The sequence below is a fragment of the Dreissena polymorpha genome, chromosome 2 (assembly GCF_020536995.1).
Source record: "Dreissena polymorpha isolate Duluth1 chromosome 2, UMN_Dpol_1.0, whole genome shotgun sequence".
NCBI classification, from domain to species: domain Eukaryota; kingdom Metazoa; phylum Mollusca; class Bivalvia; order Myida; family Dreissenidae; genus Dreissena; species Dreissena polymorpha.
This window is the reverse complement of record NC_068356.1, coordinates 61657533-61681250: the sequence shown is the minus strand read 5'-3', so window position 1 is coordinate 61681250 and position 23718 is coordinate 61657533. Positions and strand designations below refer to the sequence as shown.

At 34.5% G+C, this 23718-nt stretch overlaps 1 protein-coding gene across 2 annotated transcripts in view; it reads right to left on the bottom strand.

The window, feature by feature from the left end:
* LOC127867259 (cyclin-dependent kinase-like 2) overlaps window positions 1-23718 on the bottom strand; it is a 70447-nt gene that overhangs the window by 3836 nt on the left and 42893 nt on the right. Inside the window, exons 9-11 of one of the 2 annotated variants that reach the window (XM_052408284.1) lie at window positions 16414-16530; window positions 10834-10863; window positions 3497-3714 (exon numbers count right to left, since the gene is read on the bottom strand). In XM_052408284.1, the coding sequence (XP_052264244.1) occupies window positions 3497-3714; window positions 10834-10863; window positions 16414-16530 (365 nt within the window). The remainder of the gene's footprint in view (window positions 1-3496; window positions 3715-10833; window positions 10864-16413; window positions 16531-23718) is intronic. The other variant, XM_052408285.1, reaches the window with a different exon arrangement.

Genomic DNA, 23718 nt, shown 5'->3' with positions numbered 1-23718 from the left:
CCACCATTTTGAGAATGGGGCCAGGTTCCTTTGGATTGGGAAAATTTGCGGCGTTTTGACTAAAATTGGGAAATAAGTGTTGTTGTTTTGCTTGTGAATACAAGTGTTTTCAGTATCATATTTACTTAGGTGTAACTTATATGTATGAGTGATGAATAAAAAAATAGGATCTAAGAAAAAAAAATGGGGGGGGGACCAACCTTTGGGAATTTTTAGCTCCCATCTAAGAAAAATATAGACTTTTTTTCATTGGGAATGGCGCCAATTACCAAACCCGATTTTGAATGAAAAAAAAACACCGTAGGCATAGGGTGATCACAATAGCTCCCCTTAAGAACTTTGTGCTCAGGTGAGCTAAAAATTAATGCAATCAATTTTAACTGTTTACAAATGCAGAGAAGTGAGAATCTCCTTTTAAAAGTAAAGCAGCTCCATAAGAGATGAAAAAGTGTGCTATGACGAAATAGTGCACAAAGTGGAATTTGAAGATCTAGTTTAGAGAAACAAAATTAATTGGAAAAATAATCTGATACAGTAAAGGTAAACTAGGAATTAAGCAGAAACAAGAGGGCCAAAATGCCCCAGTTCGCTCACCTGAGAGGAGTTGGTTCATTAAATCTTTACCAAACGTCAAACTTGACCTAGATGTTGTCCAGACAAAAATCCTGGTCAAGTTTCATTATTATTGAACCAAAACTCTGGCGTATGGAGTGCTTTTGTAAGATTTAACCTGGTGACCTATATTTTGAGTTGACCCCCCCTTACCAAACATCAAACTGTGCTTACAAACATAAATATTATGACCAAGATTCATAAAATCTGAAACAAAATAGTGACCTCTAGAGTGTTTACAAGGATTTTGTATAATATAATGAAAATTTGGACAATCTAAGGGCAATAAATATGGCATTAATTATGTGATTTTGCTCATTATCAAACTTGACTGAGATCTTTCAGCAACTTTGATATAGAATACTTGAGAAATGAGAATGCTAGAGTGTTTACAAACCAAATGTGAACCGGTGGACGGCAGACAAAGACCAATCCTAAAACCTCACCTGAGCAATCAGGTGAGCTAAAAAGTGTGTTTCACCGTTCTGAGCCATTTTCCAACTTGTCCGAGATTGTATTGTATTGTATTGTATTGATTAAGTTTCATGATGATTAGGCAAAAAATGTGACTTCTATAGTGTTCGATCACAAGGCTTCTCTCTAGCCAAATAAGGAAAACTGCCCCCCCCCCCCTTGGCAGCAATGTTTTTTGACCGATCTGGACCATTTGCGAACTCATTTGAGATACAGTCTAACCTGTCAATACAGACCACTCAAGGGATTTGGTCGTTGTGGTCTTTGTCCACAGGTGGTCTTTATTCCCAGGGTCGATTGAAACTTTGCAAGATATGCTAGTAGTTTTTTAATAGGTACCTTACGTATGTAGGTGCTCTTTTGTTTAAATGTTTGAATACTTATGCATGTATAATGAAATAAAGGATTGAAAACACATGTTTTCTTATATTAATTATTTCCATTTTTCCGTATTTTTTATTATTTATTTCATTAATCATATACATTATAAATAACTGTTGACATACATGTATATGTACATGTAATTCATAATGTTCTGTATTTGATTTTTGCCTACACCAAGATTACTAGCCACTCGTCTACAACTGTGTCCTTTACCTAACAAACGAATGACCTTAACGCTTACGCTTGGAAGCCATGATGGTTAACTTGAACTGACATTTTACTTATCAATAATCTATGCACGTCTTATTACGGAGAAATTTAAGACGGGAATGACTATCAAAATTATTGTATTTAAGGCATCGTAATTGATATGAAACCATGAATTTCCTTAATGAGTTGATAAACTCAAATTTGTCTTTGATATTTTCGGCAATTAGTTAATAATCGTGAGTCACTTAAATACAAAGGCGAATTTTTACACTTTTGACAAACTGTCAGATGCATAAAAAAAGCAGGCGACTACCAATTAGCAATGCGTGTTAAATAAACAACCAACTGCTATCCAGTGCAATAAACTGTCACTAGCCAATATCCCCATAGCGACCATTAGGAGTCCACTGGTGAGATGTGTATCACGTGACTACACAGCGTCACGGTGGTCATTTAGTGTTTTGAAAGTTGCGAAATCGTTGATTTTTAAGTTTGCAGTGGTCGTTGTAAGCTATCAAAATGGACTTTCGGGAATGTAAAAGGGCGGTCTTTGATCTTTATTAGGTGGGCTTTATTCGCAGGTTCAATATATAGTGAAATAGTTCGGGAGGAAACCGGTGTGGTCGTTATTGACTGTTGGTCCCTATTAACAGGCGGTCGCTCAGGCAGGTTGAACTGTATATATGAAACCAATCTTTTTCACCAAGTTTCATGATGATTGGGCAAAAAATGTGACTTCTAGAGTGTTCACAAGCTTTTTTTACTATATAAATATAAGAAAACTGCCCCCCCTCCCAGCAGCCATGTTATTCTACTGACCAGAACCATTTTCGAACTCAACTCTCATATCAAGGAAACAAATGTTCTGACCAAATATCATGAAAATTGGGCCAAAAATGTGACTTCTAGAGTGTTCACATGTTTTCACTATATACATATAGAGAAAAATGCCCCGCCCACTGGCGGACATGTTTTTTCACCGATCTGGACCATTTTCAAACCCGTCCAAGATATCAATAACCAATGTTTTGACCAACTTTCATGATGATTGGACAAAAATTGTGACTTCGAGAGTGTTTACAAGGTTTCTCTATGGCCAAACAAGAAAAAACTTCCCCGCCCACTGGCGGCCGTGTTTTTCAATGGACCAGAACCACTTTTGAACTCAACCAACATATCATTAAGACAAACATTTTGACAAAGTTACATAAAGATTGGGCATAAAATGTGACTTCTACAGTGTTAACAAGTTTTTTCTTTTTTTTTACCTAGTGACCTAGTTTTTGACCCAGCACGACCCAGTTTCGAACTCGACCGAGATTTCATTGGGACAAAGTTTCTGATCAAGTTTTATAAAGATTGGACAATAAATGTGGCCTCTAGAGTGTTTAAAAACAAATGTGGATGACATACGGACGGACGGAAGACGGACAAAGACCGGTCAATCAGGAGAGCTAAAAAGTATGTTAATTGGCTAAAGCCAGGCACAGAATTTATTTAAATAATTTACCAAAATCTTATTTTTGTAGGCTGGAATCGAATAACCCTTGCATATGATTTTGTTGCATCCATTAATGCTGCTTACCATTTACTCATTTGATCAAGTATCACCTTTTTGGGGGAAAAAGAGATTTCTAAAGTATTTTAAGTTTTTCTTCACATTGACTTAGTGACCCCCCATAACCCAACTTTAAGCACAGTCATGATATGCTTGGACAAATGTTAAGAAAAGTTAAATGAAGAGTGGGCCATAAATGAAACCTCTTCAGTTTTCCTAAATTTATTAAGATGAAGCGTTAATGATGATCTTTCATACCTTCAGCACCCCTGACCTCTGGAAAGCTGATCACTTCCTTGTCCCGTCGCGTATCAAACATAGTTGTCTCCCTTTTCTGTGTGCGTAACTTCTCGAGGGATTTATCGTGGAGGTGACTCTTCTCAGACTGCAGGGGCTGGGGGCTAATCACCACACTGTGATGGTTGGGTGCAGCCTTCTTGTAGTTTGACTGCTTCTTCACCATTTTGTCGTTGACCCTGATTTCAGAAGAGAATTAATATTCATAAACTTTGGGGTTTAATACCATTAGTTGCTTAAGCTTTTACCTTTCAGAAGGTATTTGTTAATACTTTCCCTGAACATTTACAGTACTTTGGTTATAACAGTTTAATTTGCAAAATGAATAAGAAGGAAGTCTCATATAAATGCTTCAGTTTATTACCTTACAGTAAAGGTTCATGTTTTTCAGTTATTTTCTGGATGCTTCACTTATTGAGAACACAAAACAATTTTAAACCTGGCAGATAAACAAGTGAAATAATGCTTACAGCAAAATACATCTGTGAATTAGGTTTGAAAACCCTAATACGGATCAAACAGAATGTATACTGTCTGTTTTTGAGGAATGTTGAATTATCACCAAGACTACTTAACATTCAGGTTAAAACTAAACAGCATTATTTCTAACTTTGATCATAAAAACATTCTCTGGAAACCATTTTTACAACCATTTTGGCAAATTATCTAGAATTATCTACAACACTAGGCATTCTCAAGCTGTAATTACTAAATCTATAATAGAACACAATGTAAGCAAGTTTTTTTTTAAGAACACTGGCTCTGTCAATATAACAATACATGCATACCAACATTTTAAAATGCTTCCACAACATATTAGCAAAACACTGACATAACTTCAATTTATCGTTATCGTTCATTTTGATTAACACACAAACTTCAACATCCTTACAACTGAAGTTAGATCCGTGCAAAAACTTCCACATATTTTTATTATCCATCTAGACTAGACAAATCTTCAACATGCCTCTATATTAGCTAAAATAATTAGATTACATTAATAAAACATGCTAATTAGTCTATATTTTTTCAGGACCAAACTGGACAATGACAAAAACTGGTCAGGACAATAGGCTTTGGAGTAGGACAACTTGATATTCTCATTTCGTCATGCATTTTTTCAAACAATTATACACTAGCCAATTAAGCAATTTAAAAACCTTTAATCATTCTCATACAGCCCAATTAAGGAATTAACACTTGAACAAAACAGCATGTTTGGTACATATTTTGAAATATGTTAATAAAGTCAAAACAAGAAGGCCAATGGCCCTACGTTGCTCACCTGAGACCTGAAGGAACTGAACTGTTTGAGCAGCTTTTGTGATGATTGTGTAATTTATGGGGCTTCTAACATTGCTTTTTCCAGGAACTATTTTTTACTAAGCTGAGATGTCATTACAACGAATCATTTTCAGAAAGAATTAAAATCAACAATGTTGTTTTTTTGGCTAAGTTATGCAATATCTTATAATAAATAGTCAGACAACTGCATTACATGTGAGACAATTAATATCACAATATGAAATAATTTGCGTTCACCTTTTTAAGTAATTCATCTTAATATCAACACAATTGTTGTTTTTATAAATGGGAGAACATGTTTTTGAGCACACGCAATGACAATGGGCAACAAAACAAGAGCTTGGAAGTATGTTTTAACTCAACACAGATATCATTAAAAGAAATGATCTGAGAGAAAGTTTCATAAAGATTTGGCTTAATTTTTACTTCTAGAGTGTCTTCAAAGTTTCACCATAGCCATGTAAGGAAAACTAACCCACCCCCTGGCAGCCATAATTGTCAACAGACTGGAACAATTTCTGAATGCAGTCAAGATATCAATTGTACAAATGTTATGAGCAAGTTTCATGATGATTGGACGAAAAGTGTTTCTTCTTGAGTGTTAACAAGGTTTCAATATAGCATTGGTCATTTAACACAAACTGCTTCACTCCCTGGAGGACGCTTTTTATGAGACCAGGACCATTTTCTGAGCAAGTTTTCTTAAGGTTGGATATTACCTTTCCTCGTCTGGTCGTTAATAAGATATTTCAAAAGCAGTTAAAGAAAAACTGCTCTACCAACTGGCTGCCATTTTTAAACCAACCAGAACCATTTTCATACCAGGCTGAATTATATAATTTGAATCAATGTTCAGAGCAAGTTTTATTGTTTGTAATGGCACATGAAATGTTCTGACCAAGTTTCATGGAGATTGGACACTAAATGTGCCCTAAATGACCTCTAGAGTGTTAACAAGGACAATGGTGGCAACTCACAATGAACCAAAGGTGATCACAAAGCTCCTCATGAGCATGTTGTGCACAGGTGAGCTAGTAAACAATAATAAATATGGTTCATTCAATAGCTATCCAGATACTTTGTGTACAATCCAGACACCTAACCTGTATTCAAATATCAGAATATTAATCATCAAACCTATTCTTGACTAATCAGATTACAGCTTATATGATTCCAGCCAATCAAAATGCAGCTACCAATCACCATGCACATTCAAGCAAAGTTTCTACAGAAACCTTCGTCTTTCTCAGACAAACATTATAGCCGTGCTCTGAGAAAAATTCATATGCGTCACATGTCAGAATAGCTTGAGCCGACTGACAGGCTTATCAGGGACAACACTTTCTGTCTAGACTGGACTTTTTGTTTACAAGAGACTTCCTTTAACCCTTTCAGCGCTGGAACCGAATTTTAAAGGCCTTTGCAAACAGTTTGGATCCAGATGAGACGCCACAGAACAGGATCCAAATAGTATTCTTTGAAAAAATCTAAGAAAATGCTTTTTTAGAAATTCAGCAGACAACATTTTAGCAGACTACAAATTTCCCAGCATGCAAAGGGTTAAATGATTTTTTTATTAGAGCTGAAAGTGTAACCCATTATTAGCAAGTGCAGCTTAACCCACTTGCATTATACTCAGTTTTATCAGAGTCAAAGAATACTATTAGAATAGCAAACAGTTTGGATCCTGATGAGACGCCACGTTCTGTGGCGTCTCATCTGGATCCAAACTGTTTGCAAAGGCCTTCAAAATTTGGTTCCAGCACTAAAAGGGTTAAACATAACTTTCTCTACTGCAACCAGGGTACTGTCTTATCACAGATCGTACGACATGTTTAAGTAACGACCGAGTTGTTGTTTAAAAAAAATTGACATGTGTGATTACTCAAAGAGTTCCTGAAATAAAAACTTGAAAGAAAGATAGCAATAAAATTAATGTAATTATTGAAATTAATTGACCACAGTCTGTTGGCTCCAATTTCTCAAACAGTCTCAAGTGGTCTTAAGAATAAATGGCTGTAGTGGTTTATTTCATTGCAAAGTGTTACTATTTAAACAGTGAAAGTGAAGAATGTTTATTAAAAGTATTTATGATGTTTATTCAATACAAAGCTTGAAACGTCTAAACCTGCTATGTTTTATCTCTTTAATGTATTTTGTAAAAGGTGAGTTAAAGCTAATCTCCTCAAAATACACTCAAAACTATTCCAGAAATTGGGTCCAGGTGCTTCCAATGATTGCTTTTTAAAATATGTTATCGTAATCTCAATATGCCATAACATGTATGGTAAGACAGATCCCTGGTCCATTGTCTTCGAAAAAAATAATTGTAAATGAAATTATGAAAATGCATTGAAGAGATATTTTCATTGGTCTAGACATCAAGTAATTCCACAAATGAACAGGATTATACTTAACAGCCAATATCTTTAAGCTCATGCTCATAAATATTTGCCACATAGAACATGGCACAACATATATTATTACTTTGTTGTTTAGTTGTTGTTTTTTAACTAACAACAATATATGCAAAATAGTTTGAAGTGAAAATCAATATGGTGCAGGACATAATAAATTTTTAGACATTAACGGGTTTTAGACAATTTCATTCTTGAAACAGTTGGGCAAACCCGTAATTGAAAGTGGAGCAATGAAAGTCCACCAAATAAACAACTTAAAAGCAACATAGTTAATGATACTGCATGCACTGTTTTGGTTATTACGAGCAAACTACAGTCACATATCTATTAGTACTTAGAAAAATTCCAGTATGCTTGCCAAGAATGTGGTTTCCCTTCGGAACCCCTGAAAGTGGGAAGTCCAAGAAATGTCAAAGCCAATGGTCACATAAACACCTAAAGGAAAGATGAACTTGAATATGTCTGATCCATTTTGACATTTTCTAATTGTAATCATTCAGTGATTTATGACCTAAAAAAGGGTGAAATCAGAAAAATAGCTTAGCATTTGAGCTGTATTTTATTAGCTTAAAATATTAAGATCTTAAATGAGCTTTCAGATGTAAAAAAAAAGAGCCATATAAAGTAAATGTTATGAATTTCAGAAGTATATGTTTCCTCATACTAAAATTGTTTTTGAAATTGGATTTGGGACTTGTGATATGGGACTTGTGATATGGGACTTGTGATATTAACATTTAAAATTTGAGTATTTGAACACTATAAATATGTATCTTTCTGCCTTTTGCGAGACTTTTAATTGAGTTGCAAATGTTATCTCCATAAAAAAAACACAATCAAATAAATATCAAATATTTAAGCAATCATTTACATTATGAATATACTGATATTCAAGTTTGTGCTTTAAAAAATAAACTGTGGAATAAAAGTGCAGTAGGGAATATGCATACCATCACCTTAATTGTAAAACGTACATGTATGTTACACCAAACAAAACAATGATAATACAAAAAATGAATGCGTTTTTATAGGACAAAACAATTTATTGTAATACATTGACAATGCATGATGTTTTAAGACTGTCAAAAGTCCCACAAAACTGTCCAGTTAATGAATAATTGAGAGGCTACCTTTTTTGAAAGTCGATTGTTACCTAAAAGTGTGATGAATTATTTGAGGTGTTATATTTAATCAAATATTAAACTAAATATTGCGACTGAAACTATATGTCTAGCAGAACCAGAATGGTTACACATATAGCCTACAAATAAAACATATATGTCTGTAACAAATAAAATCAAGTAATTACCACATTAAAGAGATAAATGTTGTTAATTCCAAATGGTATCTTAACATCTTGCTAATTAAGATAATAATAATTTATTATGGTTTTGTTTTAAAACAAAGTTTAAGAACAAGAAAAAAAAATCTACACTTATTTGTCTATGATAACACCAAATTATATAGACCTTCCACCATCTAAACACAAAGTCATACAGCATGCTTTCAGACACAAAGTCAAACTGTATGGTATCAGTACTTTGATTATGCTGCGTCCTAACAGGCTACACCCCACTAAATGCTCAGTTTTTTCCAAAATTTGGCAAAGCCCGTATCAGAAGCAAAACTTACTCTACTATACGTGAGTTATACCTCTGTGGACTGTTGTCTGTAAAAGCCATTTAGATTATGAAAAATAAAGTTAGTATTTTTTGAATCAGCAAAAGGGAAATAATTTCTTGCATGGCCTTTTTCAGCTTATAACAAGCTACATTTAAAAGCATCTAAGAATAATCAATCAACATTTGTAACCGCCATTTTTAATCATGGTTTTATATTTAGAAACATTTGCTTTGTCTTTTGAAACTCTTCAAAAACAATTAAGCACAGTCATTTTTTCTTTTTCTATTTTTACTTTTTTAGGATCTCTTGTTATGGAATACAAAAACAAGTCAACAAAAGACCAAGCACAGCAAGAATAACATAATTTTACAGTTGGCAAACAGAATCAATTATAATTAGCCCTGGAGAATCAGAAAACCTTAGAGTCTTAATACTCAAAGCAAAAGTTAAATTTTAAATTAAAAATTCTGACTTCAAAATGTGGGCAGTGTACTAAGATTTCCTATGAAGGTTCAACATTATAATTCTGAAATATTAAAACATGTTATATGCCTCCTGTACATAGCGTGCCACTGACATCTCAGTGGACACCAACCTCCGCGCAGAGATTTGACTGGAACTAGCATAGCTGGATCCAATCCCTGCCTTCATAACCAACCTAACCTAGCCACGTGGTACAATAATTTTGCCATTATTTTTAGGCAATTAATTAGGTAATAAATTTTTTATTATGAACCTAAACTTGTACACTAAAAAAATATCTTCAAAATATACAAGAAAATGATATTACTCTTCATAATATAATACTTAAACAACAAAAATGAAATAATACCAAATCTAGTAGGATTTTCTTGTGATGGCAGAGATTGTATGCGAGAGAGCAGGGAACGACAACTCTGCATGGAGATTGAGTGGATACATGGGAAAGTTAGAAGTGGCCAAACATATTATGTATCATCAATTTAACTAACAGGTTATACAAGTCCAGGTCAACACTGAAAAATCACAGGGTAAGCGTTCTGAAGGCTTTTGACTGAATTAGGTATGGGAAGTGGGCAATTAACTGTGACATTAATGGACAAATAACACAGACATGAGTGTAGATAAGTAAGAATTCTGAAATAAATGTAAAAACTTTACAAAACATCTCAAGTTTTCAGTCGATGTCTTTTCACATGTATAAACTTACTTAATACTGAAAATAGAAGACAGCAGCAGAGACCTTCCACTCCTGTTTTGTACATCAGTGTAAACAAACATCAAACATGGTCCTACATGACATCGAGCTTAAGATGTCTTGTAAAATTATCTGATAAATTAAAGGGGCCTTTTCACAGATTTTGGCATTTTTTAACTTATTCATTAAATTCTTTATATTGATAAATGTAAACATTGGATCGTAAAAGCTCCAGTAAAAAATCAATAATAAAATTAAAAAAAGGAAAAGAACATTGCCCGGAGCAGGTTTCGAACCAGTGACCCCTGGAGTCCTGCCAGAGTCCTGAAGTAAAAACGCTTTAGCCTACTGAGCTATTCCGCCGAGTATACATACTTAACGTATTTTATACCTTATATAAGCAATCTTCGTAGTTTCACAAAATTTAACGACAAAAACAGAACTCTCCAAATTATTCAATCGTTTCGCGTTGCAACGCTTTATAATTTTTAGGTTTTAAAATCGTCAAAAGATGCATATAATGGCTATATTAGACCATGGTAAATGTTCAGTATTACTGTTTCCTCACAAATATCATAACTAAAACGAAAATTTGCGAATCTGAAACAACTTTTTTCAATTTTGTCAATTTACCAAAGCGTGAAAAGATCCCTTTAAAAGATAAATTAAAAAGAAAACAAATCACTTCACAAGTTTTCATAAATTCAACGTGTTCTGAATGTATGATCCACACGACAAATGTGTCTCTGTTACGCAGTGTGCACTAGACTTACCACGCTTGACCTCGAGGGGGCTCTTTTTGACTTCAATAGCAGAGAATACAGGCAATGTAACATGTAAAACTGACACCAAAATTCAGTTAACACTCAACACAAAAAATGACAAAGTATCTGAGTAATAATATTTGCAAACAAAACATGTTTTCAAAACATATATTTTAAAAGTTGTTTGTTACTCTGTGTTAGTCAAACAATTTGAAAGACAGAAAAGTCATTGGACAAAAATAATTATCACAACAGAAGCTAGGGCTGAGGGCAAAACAGTAACTGGTGTACCAACTTAATATTTTTATATCAGATACACTCCTTTCATACTCTCCCCTAATTGTGCCAAAACCATTTAAATAACATTATGACAATTCTTAATTTAAATGAGCAATGCTCTGTGAAAAGGGGTTTAATGCATGTGTGTTAAGTGTCATCCCAGATTAGCCTGTGCAATCTGCACAGGCTTATCAGGGACAACACTTTCCGCTTTAATGATATTTTTCGTTTACAGAGAGTCTATTCTTGGGAAAAATCCAGTTAAGCGGAAAGTGTTGTCCCTGATTGGCCTGTGCGGATTGTACAGGCTAATCTGGGACGACATTTTACGAAAATGCATTTAACCCCTTTTTTACAGAGCGCGGCCAAAATTTAACATTATGTCTGATCCATGTATGACTTCAAAGTTGCATTAATAATGAGTCAAAATCAAGATAAACTTTTTCTGAAAAGTATAAGTTTGCATTCAAGGCATTATTTAATGACTTTAATTATGAAGATCGTTACAATAAAATATACATCAAATATAAATCCTCAACATCCATCTCAAACACCTGTAATTGTCACACAATGATTTTTCTTCATTTCATATGTTAATTGGTACATCATAGGACAAAACTAAACATGGGAATCGTGTTTTAGTACAAAATACAAAACACACGTCAGCCACATTGGTGTGGCGTAACATTTGACCTTACAGTGTATTCTTGAACGGAGAAATCTTTCCAAAGTCGAAGCTACTTTGATGTTTTCTAGAGCTGCGAAGGACATAATTATACATCATGGTATATTACATATTAATAACTATATAAACATACAATGAGCGAAGAAGTTATAAAGACACAGAAGAGTGAATATTACTAAAACTACACAAACTGTTATGAACTGGTTTTTGTTAATAATTAGTGTCTTGTTCTGAGAAAACTGAGCTTAATTCATGTGCGTAAAGTGTCATCCCAGATTAGCCTGTGCAGTCCGCACAGGCTTATCAGGGACGACACTTTCCGCCTTAACTAGGTTTTCCGATAAAACGGGACTTCCTTTAAACGAAAAATACCATTAAAGCGGAAAGTGTCGTCCCTGATTAGCCTGTGCAGACTGCACAGGCTAATCTGGGACGACACTTTACGCACATGAATTAAGCTCAGTTTTCTCAGAACAAGACACATAAGAACAACACATAACACTTAATGATTACATTATTTGAGTCAACTTCTGAATTACCAGGCTTAATACATGTGAGCCAAGTATCTCCAGATTAGCCGGTGCCAAGGAAGACTATTTCAGCATTTAGATTTGTGTGTGTGTTTGTGTTAAAAATTGAGTCTCTAATAGTCCAAAACCAGTCGAGGGAGAAAGTGTTAGCAAAATCAAGTCATGACTGGACTGCACCAGCTAATCTGGTAGGACACTTTACCCACATGCATTAAGCCCAGTTTTGCCAGAATGCTGCTAAATTAAACTAGGACATGCATAATTATGTTGCTTTAACGTTGGGCAATTTATCAAATTTCAGCTGATCAACTGTCCAAGATTTAAACATGTTCAACTTAGAAAAAGTCCAAAAACTTGCTTTGATAATTGTACATGGAAAACTAAACTGTGATTGGGAAGTATGGAAAGATATGTAGTGTTTTACCTAAACTGTGTGTCCTAGAAGCCCATATCCTCTTAAACATGGCTAATCAAAAACTTAAACTAGAGCACCCCATAACGGGTGCCAAGCTCGGCTGCGAAAGCTTGTCAGAATTTTTTTTGTTTTTTTAGAGGTCACAGTGACCTTGACCTTTGACCTAGTGACCCAAAATGGGTCTTTAACTTTAAACAACTCATACAAGATATTTGGTATTAAATGTGTTCCGTGAATAATAAACACGTTTTATTATTTAAATCTACATAAAGTATGTTTGTTTCTAAGAAAAATAAGAGCACCGCATAACGGGTGCCACGCTCGGCTGCGAAAGCTTGTCAGAATTTTTTTCTTTTTAGAGGTCACAGTGACCTTGACCTTTGATCTAGTGACCCAAAATGGGTTTGGCTTGTAGAACTCATCAAGGTGCATCTACATATGAAGTTTCAAAGTTGTAAGTGGAAGCACTTTGATTTTAGAGGCAATGTAAAGGTTTTAGCACAACGCCGGCGGACAGCGGATGACGAGCAGGCTATGACAATACCTCCGGTTTTCTCCGAAAACAGCCTCGCTAATAAAATGATTACAAGACATGAAAAACTAATGTGTTAAAAAATGTCTGCATTTGAATTGTATTAAAAGGTCTTCTGTTTTTAACAGTGCTCTGCGTATATTTTTATCAAAATAAAGTCAGTTTAAGGCAATATATGAGAAATAAGAGAGACATAGATGATTATATAACACTGTTAGGTTGAACATTATTTAGTGTTGAAAGAAAAAGTGAAAACATTCCAGTGACCCCACTTTCAAACAAACAGCTTGTAGTTAAACATTGAAAATTATTTACAGACAGAGTCTATCAAATATAGATTAAAACAATTACGTGATAAGCAAACAATAAATTAATTGTCTTACATAAATATATATTACATATCAGAATCATGTATTATTAATTCTGATTGATCCATTAACGTTGCAGGAGCATAATATTACCGGTAAGCCACCAAATACCTTTTACATATGGTCTATCATTTTAATTGACAGAAAATCATGGCTAAGATTTCCACAAAAAATATACCCACTATAAGCAAAAATTGAAAATAAATTTTAGCATCCTAGATTATGCATGTGAATGGCAGGAAGGTTCCCATTTCAAAATGTTAATACAGACGCATAATTATATATATATATATATATATATATATATATATATATCAGGCATTTCCCCAGGATTTTGGTCAAGCACAGCGGCAAGACATGGCGGAATGGGGGTTGATTCAAAAGGGTGCCCATTAAGCTTTCTTTTTTTCTCTACATTTTCTTAATCACAAAACACAATACTTAGGGGCTATTTAACCACTTTTTTCTACATGTTCCTAAATAAAATACACACTAATTTGGAGCTATGAAAGCATTAAAATTTATTTTATTGTTTATTTACTTTTCCTCAATTTATTATATTAAAGTCATATTTTATATTATAAAATAACTAAGTCCACTGCCTCATTGTCTGGTCCTTCAATGCTGACCATCACCAGAGCATTGAGGACAGCAGACTTCAGGCGAGCAGAATTTTCTGTGTTTACCCCCTTTCATTGTGCTTAAGTCTACTCGCAGTCTGAAATACAAACAAAATGTAAAATTATTTTGAAATTAGAATGTTTAATCTCATTGACTTAACACTAAGAGATGCTTAAGCAAAAAATCAATTTTCCTTTGTTATTACGTTTATTATTGACAGTCTAGTCAAGTACCCAAGGAGCAGTACCAACTTCTGAACGCACTGATCTGCACATGTGAAGAATACACAAAGAGCACAATAAACCTACAAAAGGGTGGATTCTTTTTTCAAACAACTGTTTTATTTCAAAGTCTAGTATATGTTTATAAAGTTGCATTAAGATATGCTTTTGTATTTAAACGTTATCATCTGTAGTGTTTAATATTTTATTCAACACACTATCTGTCTGTTTTTAATAATTATTCACGTGCGATTTCATTTTGCGTTGATTTCACTACATACTTATAAAAAGTTTAGTTAAGTAAAGATGTTCTTACCTTCTTTAACTTCTGTTACCCATGGACAACATTGGACAATATTGCTGCCACTGACTCGCTGTTTGAGACTTTTGGTTCGTGGGTTGGAGGTCTCAGGATCACTAAAACGTCCTTGACACTTTCACTTTTACTTATTTTACTCTCTGACAGCGACGATAATTAGTAGTACTGACAAAGAAATGTGCAATTGCAGATTTCCCAGACACAGGGACCGGTCGTATATTCGATTGTATCATTATTTCGTGCATCAAAACTAAAGAAAACTTTGTTGCAGATATTTAGCTTTTTCCGAAAATATTGAATAAGCTATTTGATGTGAATGCGTGTTTTGTTGGTGCTGTTAATTTAGTCGCGTTTGAGAAAATAGTGTGAACATTGTAAGTTTGCGGGAGAAATCAAGTGAAACGTATGACTTCAATTAATTAAAAATATAACTTAAATTACGCTGAAACGTATACCGTGTTTTACTAAAATAATATGATTAACGTGACATGAATCTTCTTAATCACGCTTTGTTTTGTTATACTGTAAGTAATAATAAAACACATGTTATGTTCTGTTTTTCAAGTACGCACTACCGCAACAAACAACGTTGACTGTTTATTTTGTGAATAGTCGTGTGCAATTAACATGAAACAGCAACAAAATCGAGCATACCTTTAATTGCTCTTACGTCACGTGTACCGGTAATAATCGATCATTATAGACCATTATTAGGGGATATACACCATAATTGACCCCTATAAATAACCCATAAATCGTGCTCGCGTCTTATCAAATCTATTATTATGAACATAAAACTTATAAGAATTGGTCGATGCCAGAATGGAGACAACATTCGGATCAGAGCTTGAAATGGCTTGTAAACTTTTCAAGCATCGCGACGTCATTATCTGAAAATCAAGCGCCGCGGCGTAATGGATTTTGAAGTCCAGGCACCGCGGGCCCGCTGTGCTTAAACCGTCTGGGGAAATGCCTGATATATATATATATATATATATATATATATATATATATATATATATATATATATATATATATATATATATATATATATATATATATATATACAGTATAACAATGCTAATTTAAATGCATGTAATGTTCAATCGTCCAAATAGTCATTAAATGTGGCTGAACGCATGTGCAAAAAGTGTTATCCAAGATTAGCCTGTGTATTGGTTTATCAGATAGGATACTTTTTGCTTTAATGTATTTTTTTGTTTAAAAGAAGTCTCTTCTAAACAAAAATCATGTCTAATCAAAAGTGTTGTTCCTGACTAGAATGTATGGACTGCACAGGAAAATCCAAGACAACACTTTACAAACATGCATAAAGCCCGACTCACCAAGAGCGAGGATAAAATGTTTTGTTGTTATTTTTGAGGTCAACTAATGACTTATTTTAATGACATGGTGAAACAGCATCCCAATCAGATTTAAAACAAGTACAATAAGTCTACATGTTCGCAGAAGTGGAGGTCACTGATCATTGAGGGAGTGTTGTGTTAAAAACGTTGACAAGAATGACTCAGATGTGCGGTGGTGTCAAAATAAAGTGACAACATTGGAAAACACTGTGAGGACTATACGCTGTCTGAGTACACGGCAACCCGGCTTACCTCAGGGGCATTGCACCCGTATACGGGACAACAGTCCCGCGGGGCGTCTGAGTGGTCAGATTGCTTACAGGGGGTGCAAATAAATGAGGGCTATTTGTGGAGGCCTGGTTGAGAGGGCTGCAAACACAATAGTGGCGCATGCATTTTGGAGTAACAAAAAACAGGAGTAACAGAATAACTGGCAACACAATTTGTATACTCCTCTCAGTGCTCTCCCTTGCTTCTTTGCTTTGACCACAGCCACAAGCTACACTTTTAATGAAGTTATTTGTATTTTAAATTCGTTTATTTCAGCTCATATGTCCCGAACCATAAGGTTAATCTAGAAATTATTAAGTCATTTTCCTGGGTAGAACCAGTACTTGGTTTCAGATCATAAGAATTTACACACACAGTGCCGGATCATGCTATTGACACCCTAATCGCAGGAATGAGGCTGTATCCACCATAATTAAGCTTTTTAAAATGGAGATAATAGTTTATTTATCTAAAGTGGCCATGTTGTTTGAGCAGTGAGTATCACCGGCAAAGAAGATCACTGCGAGGAGATTAGCAACACATAACAAGGATAACCCTTTACCACCTAGAAACATATTTTGATGCATTTGTAGTCACTTCAAAGTTACATTTAATTAAAGACCCTTCTTACTAGATTTAAGTTTAAATGGTTTCATTTCCAACCCTTAGCTACTGATCAGCAGCAAACCGCATAGATCCTGAACAGACTGCGAGTAACTCGCAGGCTGTCCTGGTTTTATGCTGTTTGAACATTTTCACTTTGGCTCTGGGTGGGAATGGGATAAACAGAATTTTAGCTCTCAAATAAGAAGCACAAAAGAGTATTGAGGAACCTTTTTAAGCATGTAAATGTTTTAAGTTTACAACAACAGAGATTTACTTATTTGATTAAAATTAAAAAATGTTAAACTTGTGTACTTTTGCATCAAACCATGTTTGCTTATAAATAAAAGCAAACCGTTCCTTGTTGTACGGAAAGTTAACAAATAAAACAAGCTGAAAGGCGACTTCATGCTTGCCTATGCCTCTCAAAAAGGGATCATATTAATTTACCTTTGTTATAAAGTTGTTATAATAAATAGACCAAAATGATTTCATTTTATCCACATTAAATCTATCCTCAATCAAGAATGGTTTTTAAAGATTGCATCTTCATACTTCCACAAAAATATAATGAAGTTCATAGAAACTGCTTAAATATTTAATTTGATCCCTGCCTAAACCATTAGTAACATAAAAAACAAGTAATAAACCAAGGAAACATCATTTTAAATAGTACATCAAAATAACAAACACATTGAAAACATACACATAAAACAAGGGCTGTTTGTATAACATGCATGCCCCCCATATAGGCTGTCAGTTGAAGTGGAAGCCATCGAGTTAATACGTTTTTTGTCACTGTAACCTTGACCTTTGACCTAGTGACCTGAAAAGCAATAGGGGTCATCTGCCAGTCATGATCAATGTACCTATGAAGTTTCATGATCCTAGGCCTAATTATTCTTGAGTTATTATCAGGAAACCATTTAACTGTTTCGAGTTACTGTGACCTTGACCTTTGACCTAGTGACCTGAAAATCAATAGGGGTCATCTGCAAGTCATGATCAATGTACCTATGAAGTTTCATGATCCTAGGCGTAAGCATTCTTGAATTATCATACGGAAACCATTTTACTATTTCGAGTCACTGTGACCTTGACCTTTGACCTAGGGACCTGAAAATCAATAGGGGTCATCTGCCAGTCATGATCAATGTTCCTATGAAGTTTCATGATCCTAGGCATAAGCATTCTTGAGTTATCATCCGGAAACCATTTTACTGTTTCGAGTCACTGTGACCCTGACCATTGACAGAGTGACCTGAAAATCAATAGGGGTCATCTGCCAGTCATGATCAATGTACCTATGAAGTTTCATGATCCTAGGCATAAGCATTCTTGAGTTATCATCCGGAAACCATTTTACTGTTTCGAGTCACTGTGACCTTGACCTTTGACCTAGTGACCTGAAAATCAATAGAGGTCATCTGCCAGTCATGATCAATGTACCTATGAAGTTTCATGATCCAAGGTGAAAGCATTCTTGTGTTATCATACGGAAACAATTTACTATTTCAAGTCACTGTGACCTTAACCTATGACCAATTGACCTGAATATCAATAGGGGTCATCTGCCAGTCATGATCAATGTACCTATGAAGTTTCATGATCCTAGGCCTAAGTATTCTTGAGTTATCATCCGTAAACCATTTTACTATTTCGAGTCACTGTGACCTTGACCTTTGACCTAGTGACCTGAAAATCAATAGGGGTCATCTGCCAGTCATGATCAATATACCTATGAAGTTTCATGATCCTAGGCCTAAGCACTCTTGAGTAATCATCGGGAAACCATCTGGTGGTAGGACGGATGGACCGACATGTGCAAAACAATATAACCCCTCTTCTTCAAAGGGGGGCATAATAAAATTTGAGCTCATGTTTTTCATATTATCATTGTAAAAGATTAACCGCACACCTTTAACCACTATATAATAGTACATTAAAACATAATTACATAACCAAATGTAATAGAGCAAGTACATTAAAACACAATACATAACCAAAAATTATGAATTTGATATAAATCAAGTGATCATAAACTGAAATCTTTTATAATATATTTCAGTCACACACATATTCAAATGTGATTGTTAGCAATAAATCTGTATTATTAAGTCCTAACTGATGGTATGTTAAGGGGTGCAACGAAACAGCATAACCTGTATCGTAATATATTGCAATACAGGAAATGAATATCGCAATTCCTATTGTATACAATGAAGACATTATGAAAAGAACTGAAACACTGACTGTTTACATCTTGAAAATTTATGAGTTGTTTGCCATCTTAAATGCACAAAACAGTGAATAGTTAGCTGTGGAGCCATAAACTGATTACTGAAATGAATTAAAGGGGCCTTTTCACAGATTTTGGCATGTTTTGAAGTTTGTCATTAAATGCTTTATATTGATAAATGTAAACATTAAATTTTAAAAGCTCCAGTATAAAATCAAAAATAAAAATTTAAAAAAGGATTTAAAAAGTAGCCCGTAGCAGGGCTCGAACCAGTGACCCCTGGAATCCTAAAGTAAAATGCATTAGCCAACTGAGCTATCCTGCTAAGCATACATAAAATGCGAATTTTATACCTTAAATAAGCAATCTTCATAGTTTCACAAATTTAAACGACAACAACAGAACTCTCCAAATTATTCAATCGTTTCGCGTTGCAACGCTTTATAATTTTTAGGATTTTAAATCGTCAAAAGATACATATAATGGCTATATTAGACCATGGCAAATGTTCAGCAATACTGTTTCCTCACAAATATCATAACTAAACCGAAAATTTGCGAATCTGAAACAACTTTTTTCAATTTTGTAAATTTACCGAACCGTGAAAAGATCCCTTTAACCCTCAAATTACGAATTAAAAGAATATCTTAATTTAAAAAAAATAGCTTTTCACATTATAAGTCTCATACTCATATGTTGAAGGTTCAAGATTGGCAAGAATATGGCATTAAAATATCAATTAAATAGCTTCAATGGACACAAAGTCTAAAATTCAAATTAAAAATGTGTAGCAGTATATGATTATATTGTTGCACCCCCATGTATGTTATCAAAAAGCTATGAATGCTAAATAAAGTTTTTCTAAGATTGTTAATCTTTGTTAGTACAACTACATATGTAAACTATATTGCCTTTTTTATGATTGAAGTTTAAGTTTCTTTTGTTAACTTAATATGATCTAAAGAATGTATTAAAGATTGTTATTATGCAATAAATGTCAGTAACATGAAATGTACTCACTTGAATTTCACTTCAACAGTTCCAGTGATATTCGGAAATATACCTTGACACTGCAACCTTGCAATATCATGCACAAATTGACATTATGACTTCTTTATGTTTACTTTGACATTGTAACCTTGATGTTGAGACCACTTAACCCTTTACCATTTAGATACGTATTTTGAAGCATTTGTAGTCCCTTAGAAAGTTGAATTTAATTAAAGACCTTTCTCACTAGATTCAAGTTTTAAAGGCTTCATTTCCAACCCTTAGAAACTGATCAGCATCAAACAGTATAAAACCTGAACAGACTGCAAGTTACTAGCTGGCTGTTCTGGTTTTATGCTGTTTGCACATAGCCATTTTCATTTTGCTTCTGAGTGGGAAAGTGTAAAGGAAGCCTGGACATTGCGACCAATACTTGTTAGAACTGACATTAAGACTTCTATAGTTAACCTTGACATTGATATCCCTCATGCTTAGTTTGATGTTGGAGACCTCTTTAGACAAACCTGGACATATTGACATCTTATTGTAACATTGACCTTAAGACCTCTAGTTTTACCTTTGACATTGTGGCCTCTAATGGAAACATTGACATTGTGGCCTCTTACGGTAACATTGACATTGTGGCCTCTTATGGTAACATTGACATCGTGGCCTCTTATGGAAACATTGACATTGTGGCCTCAAATGGTAACATTGACATTGTGGCCTCTTATGGTGACATTGACATTCTGGCCTCATATGGTAACATTGCCATTGTGGCCTCTTATGGTAACATTGACATTGTGGCTTCTTATGGTAACATTGACATTGTGGCCTCTTATGGTAACATTGACATTGTGGCCTTTTATGGTGACATTGACATTGTGACCTCTTATGGTAACATTGACATTGTGGCCTCTTACGGTAACATTGACATTGTGGCCTCTTATGGTAACATTGACATTGTGGCCTCTTATGGTTACATTGACATTGTGACCTCTTATGGTAACATTGACATTGTGACCTCTTATTGTTACATCGACATTGTGGCCTCTTATGGTGACATTGACATTGTGACCTCTTATGGTAACATTGACATTGTGATCTCTTATGGTAACTTTGACATTGTGGCCTCTAATTGTAACATTGACCTTAAGACCTCTAGTTTTACCTTTGACATTGTGGCCTCTTATGGTAACATTGCCATTGTGGCCTCTTATGGTAACATTGACATTGTGGCCTCTTATGATAACATTGCCATTGTAGCCTCTTATGGTAACATTGACATTGTGGCCTCTTATGGTAACATTGACATTGTGGCCTCTTATGGTAACATTGACAGGGCTTCCGCTGTCGTTCGCCAAATTCGCCGTTGGCGAAAATTTCGCAAATTCGGCGAATAAAATTCTCGGTTGGCGAAAATGCTAGGCGAAACGTTTTTAAAATTCGGCGAATAAAATTCTCGGTTGGCGAAAATGCTCGGTGAAACGTTTTTTTGCCTGTCAAGAACCATCCCAGATAGTAAACTCTTTAAAACCGTCGACTATGCGTCAATACATCATCGTGTTATTAACCAGAAAATTTAATACGCAGTCTGCAGCAATACCGGTCAGAACCGGTCATCGAAACAAAGGAAACTTGCTGGTGCATTGTGTACTGGCAGTGACGTCACCATCTATGTATAGAACGCTTGCTGGTGTGAAAACAAAAGGTGTTATCGAATATTATGTCAATACCACGGGCCCTGCAAAAGCATTTAACAAAAAACTATTTCTTCACAAAAACACATGAAATCTTGTTTCAACAGGAATTAAAGAGCATTTCTGTTTAATAGTTTCATTATTATAATATTTTGGGAAAGGTAAAGTTTGATTAAGAAACCAACAATTTCGGAAATAAAAGTATACCATTCACTCGTTGTAATATATTTCGGATATGTTAAAAATTCGGACATTTAAAGATACGGACATTTATGTGTTGGTTTGTTGTTGATAGTTTGTAAAACTACTAGTATGTTTTATCATATTTCAGGCAACTAGAATGGATGGTGGCAATTATCTGGGCCTTTCTGTCAAGAAATATGCGTTAAAACATTCATTTATTTGAGCCTAGAAATCAGCCACCACTTACAGTATATGTTTTAACAACAGAAGCTGTCAAAGCTGATGTATATCATATCCAAATGACCAAATATAACTGTTTAACAATATGAAGTGAGAGGCTTTGAAAATAAAGCATCTTTAGTCTTGATCAACTGTTATGTTTTGCAAAGATTGAAATATGTGCTCAAGAATGAATATCTTTAATATAATGAAAATGTGCTTATTTTGTAAACAATGTGAACTGAACATGTGCTTATGATGTATGTATAAACTGATATTCTGTTATGTAGAATAAAAGTATGATTATTACATTGATGTATGTATATCTAGATGTATGCATATCTATAAATGTTTTTTGTTATAAACTGATATTCTGTTATGTACAATATTTTAAAAGGATGATTATAGATATAAATATATTTAAGCTTCATATTGTAGTTATTTGTGTTCTTACACCCCTAGACTTTCACGAGGCGGTCCTAAATGCTTGGCTAAAACTTTGGCTACAGTTTCTAAAATTTGGCTACAAAAAAATCCAATTGGCTAAATTGTTGGCTAAAGAAATTTTTGAGCCAGGGGAAGCCCTGATTGACATTGTGGCCTCTTATGGTAACATTGACATTGTGGCCTCTTATGGTAACATTGACATTGTGGCCTCTTATGGTAACATTGACATTGTGGCCTTTTCATGGTAACACTGGCATTGTGACCTCTTATGGTAACATTGACATTGTGGCCTTTTTATGGTAACATTGACATTGTGGCCTCTTATGGTAACATTGCCATTGTGGCCTCTTATGGTAACATTGCCATTGTGGCCTCATATGGTAACATTGACATTATGGCCTCTTATGGTAACATTGACATTGTTGCCTTTATATGGTAACATTGACATTGTGACCTCTTATGGCATCCTAGACATTGCAACCATATAATGTAACACTGATATTTAGATCACTAATTTTAGCATGAACACTGCATCCATGCATCGTAATCTTGATATTAAGACCTCTTATGATAACCTGACATTGTAACTTTTTATGGCAGCATTGACACTACATTCATTAATTGCAACCTTGATATTAAAACCTCTAATGATAGCCTGACAATATGACCTCTGAAGGCAGCATGGACATTGCTATGACTTTGTGCAACCTTGACACAGAGACCTCTAATTTATACTAGCCTTGACATTCAGACCACTTATTGATATTGTGACCTCGTTGTAATGTTGACATGGTGACCTCTTATTCAAATACTCCACATAGAAACGTAACATGCATTGAAAATTCAGAACCCCCAAAATACTGCTTGGTCACTAAAGCTTGTGATTTTATAAAAGAGGTATTTCTT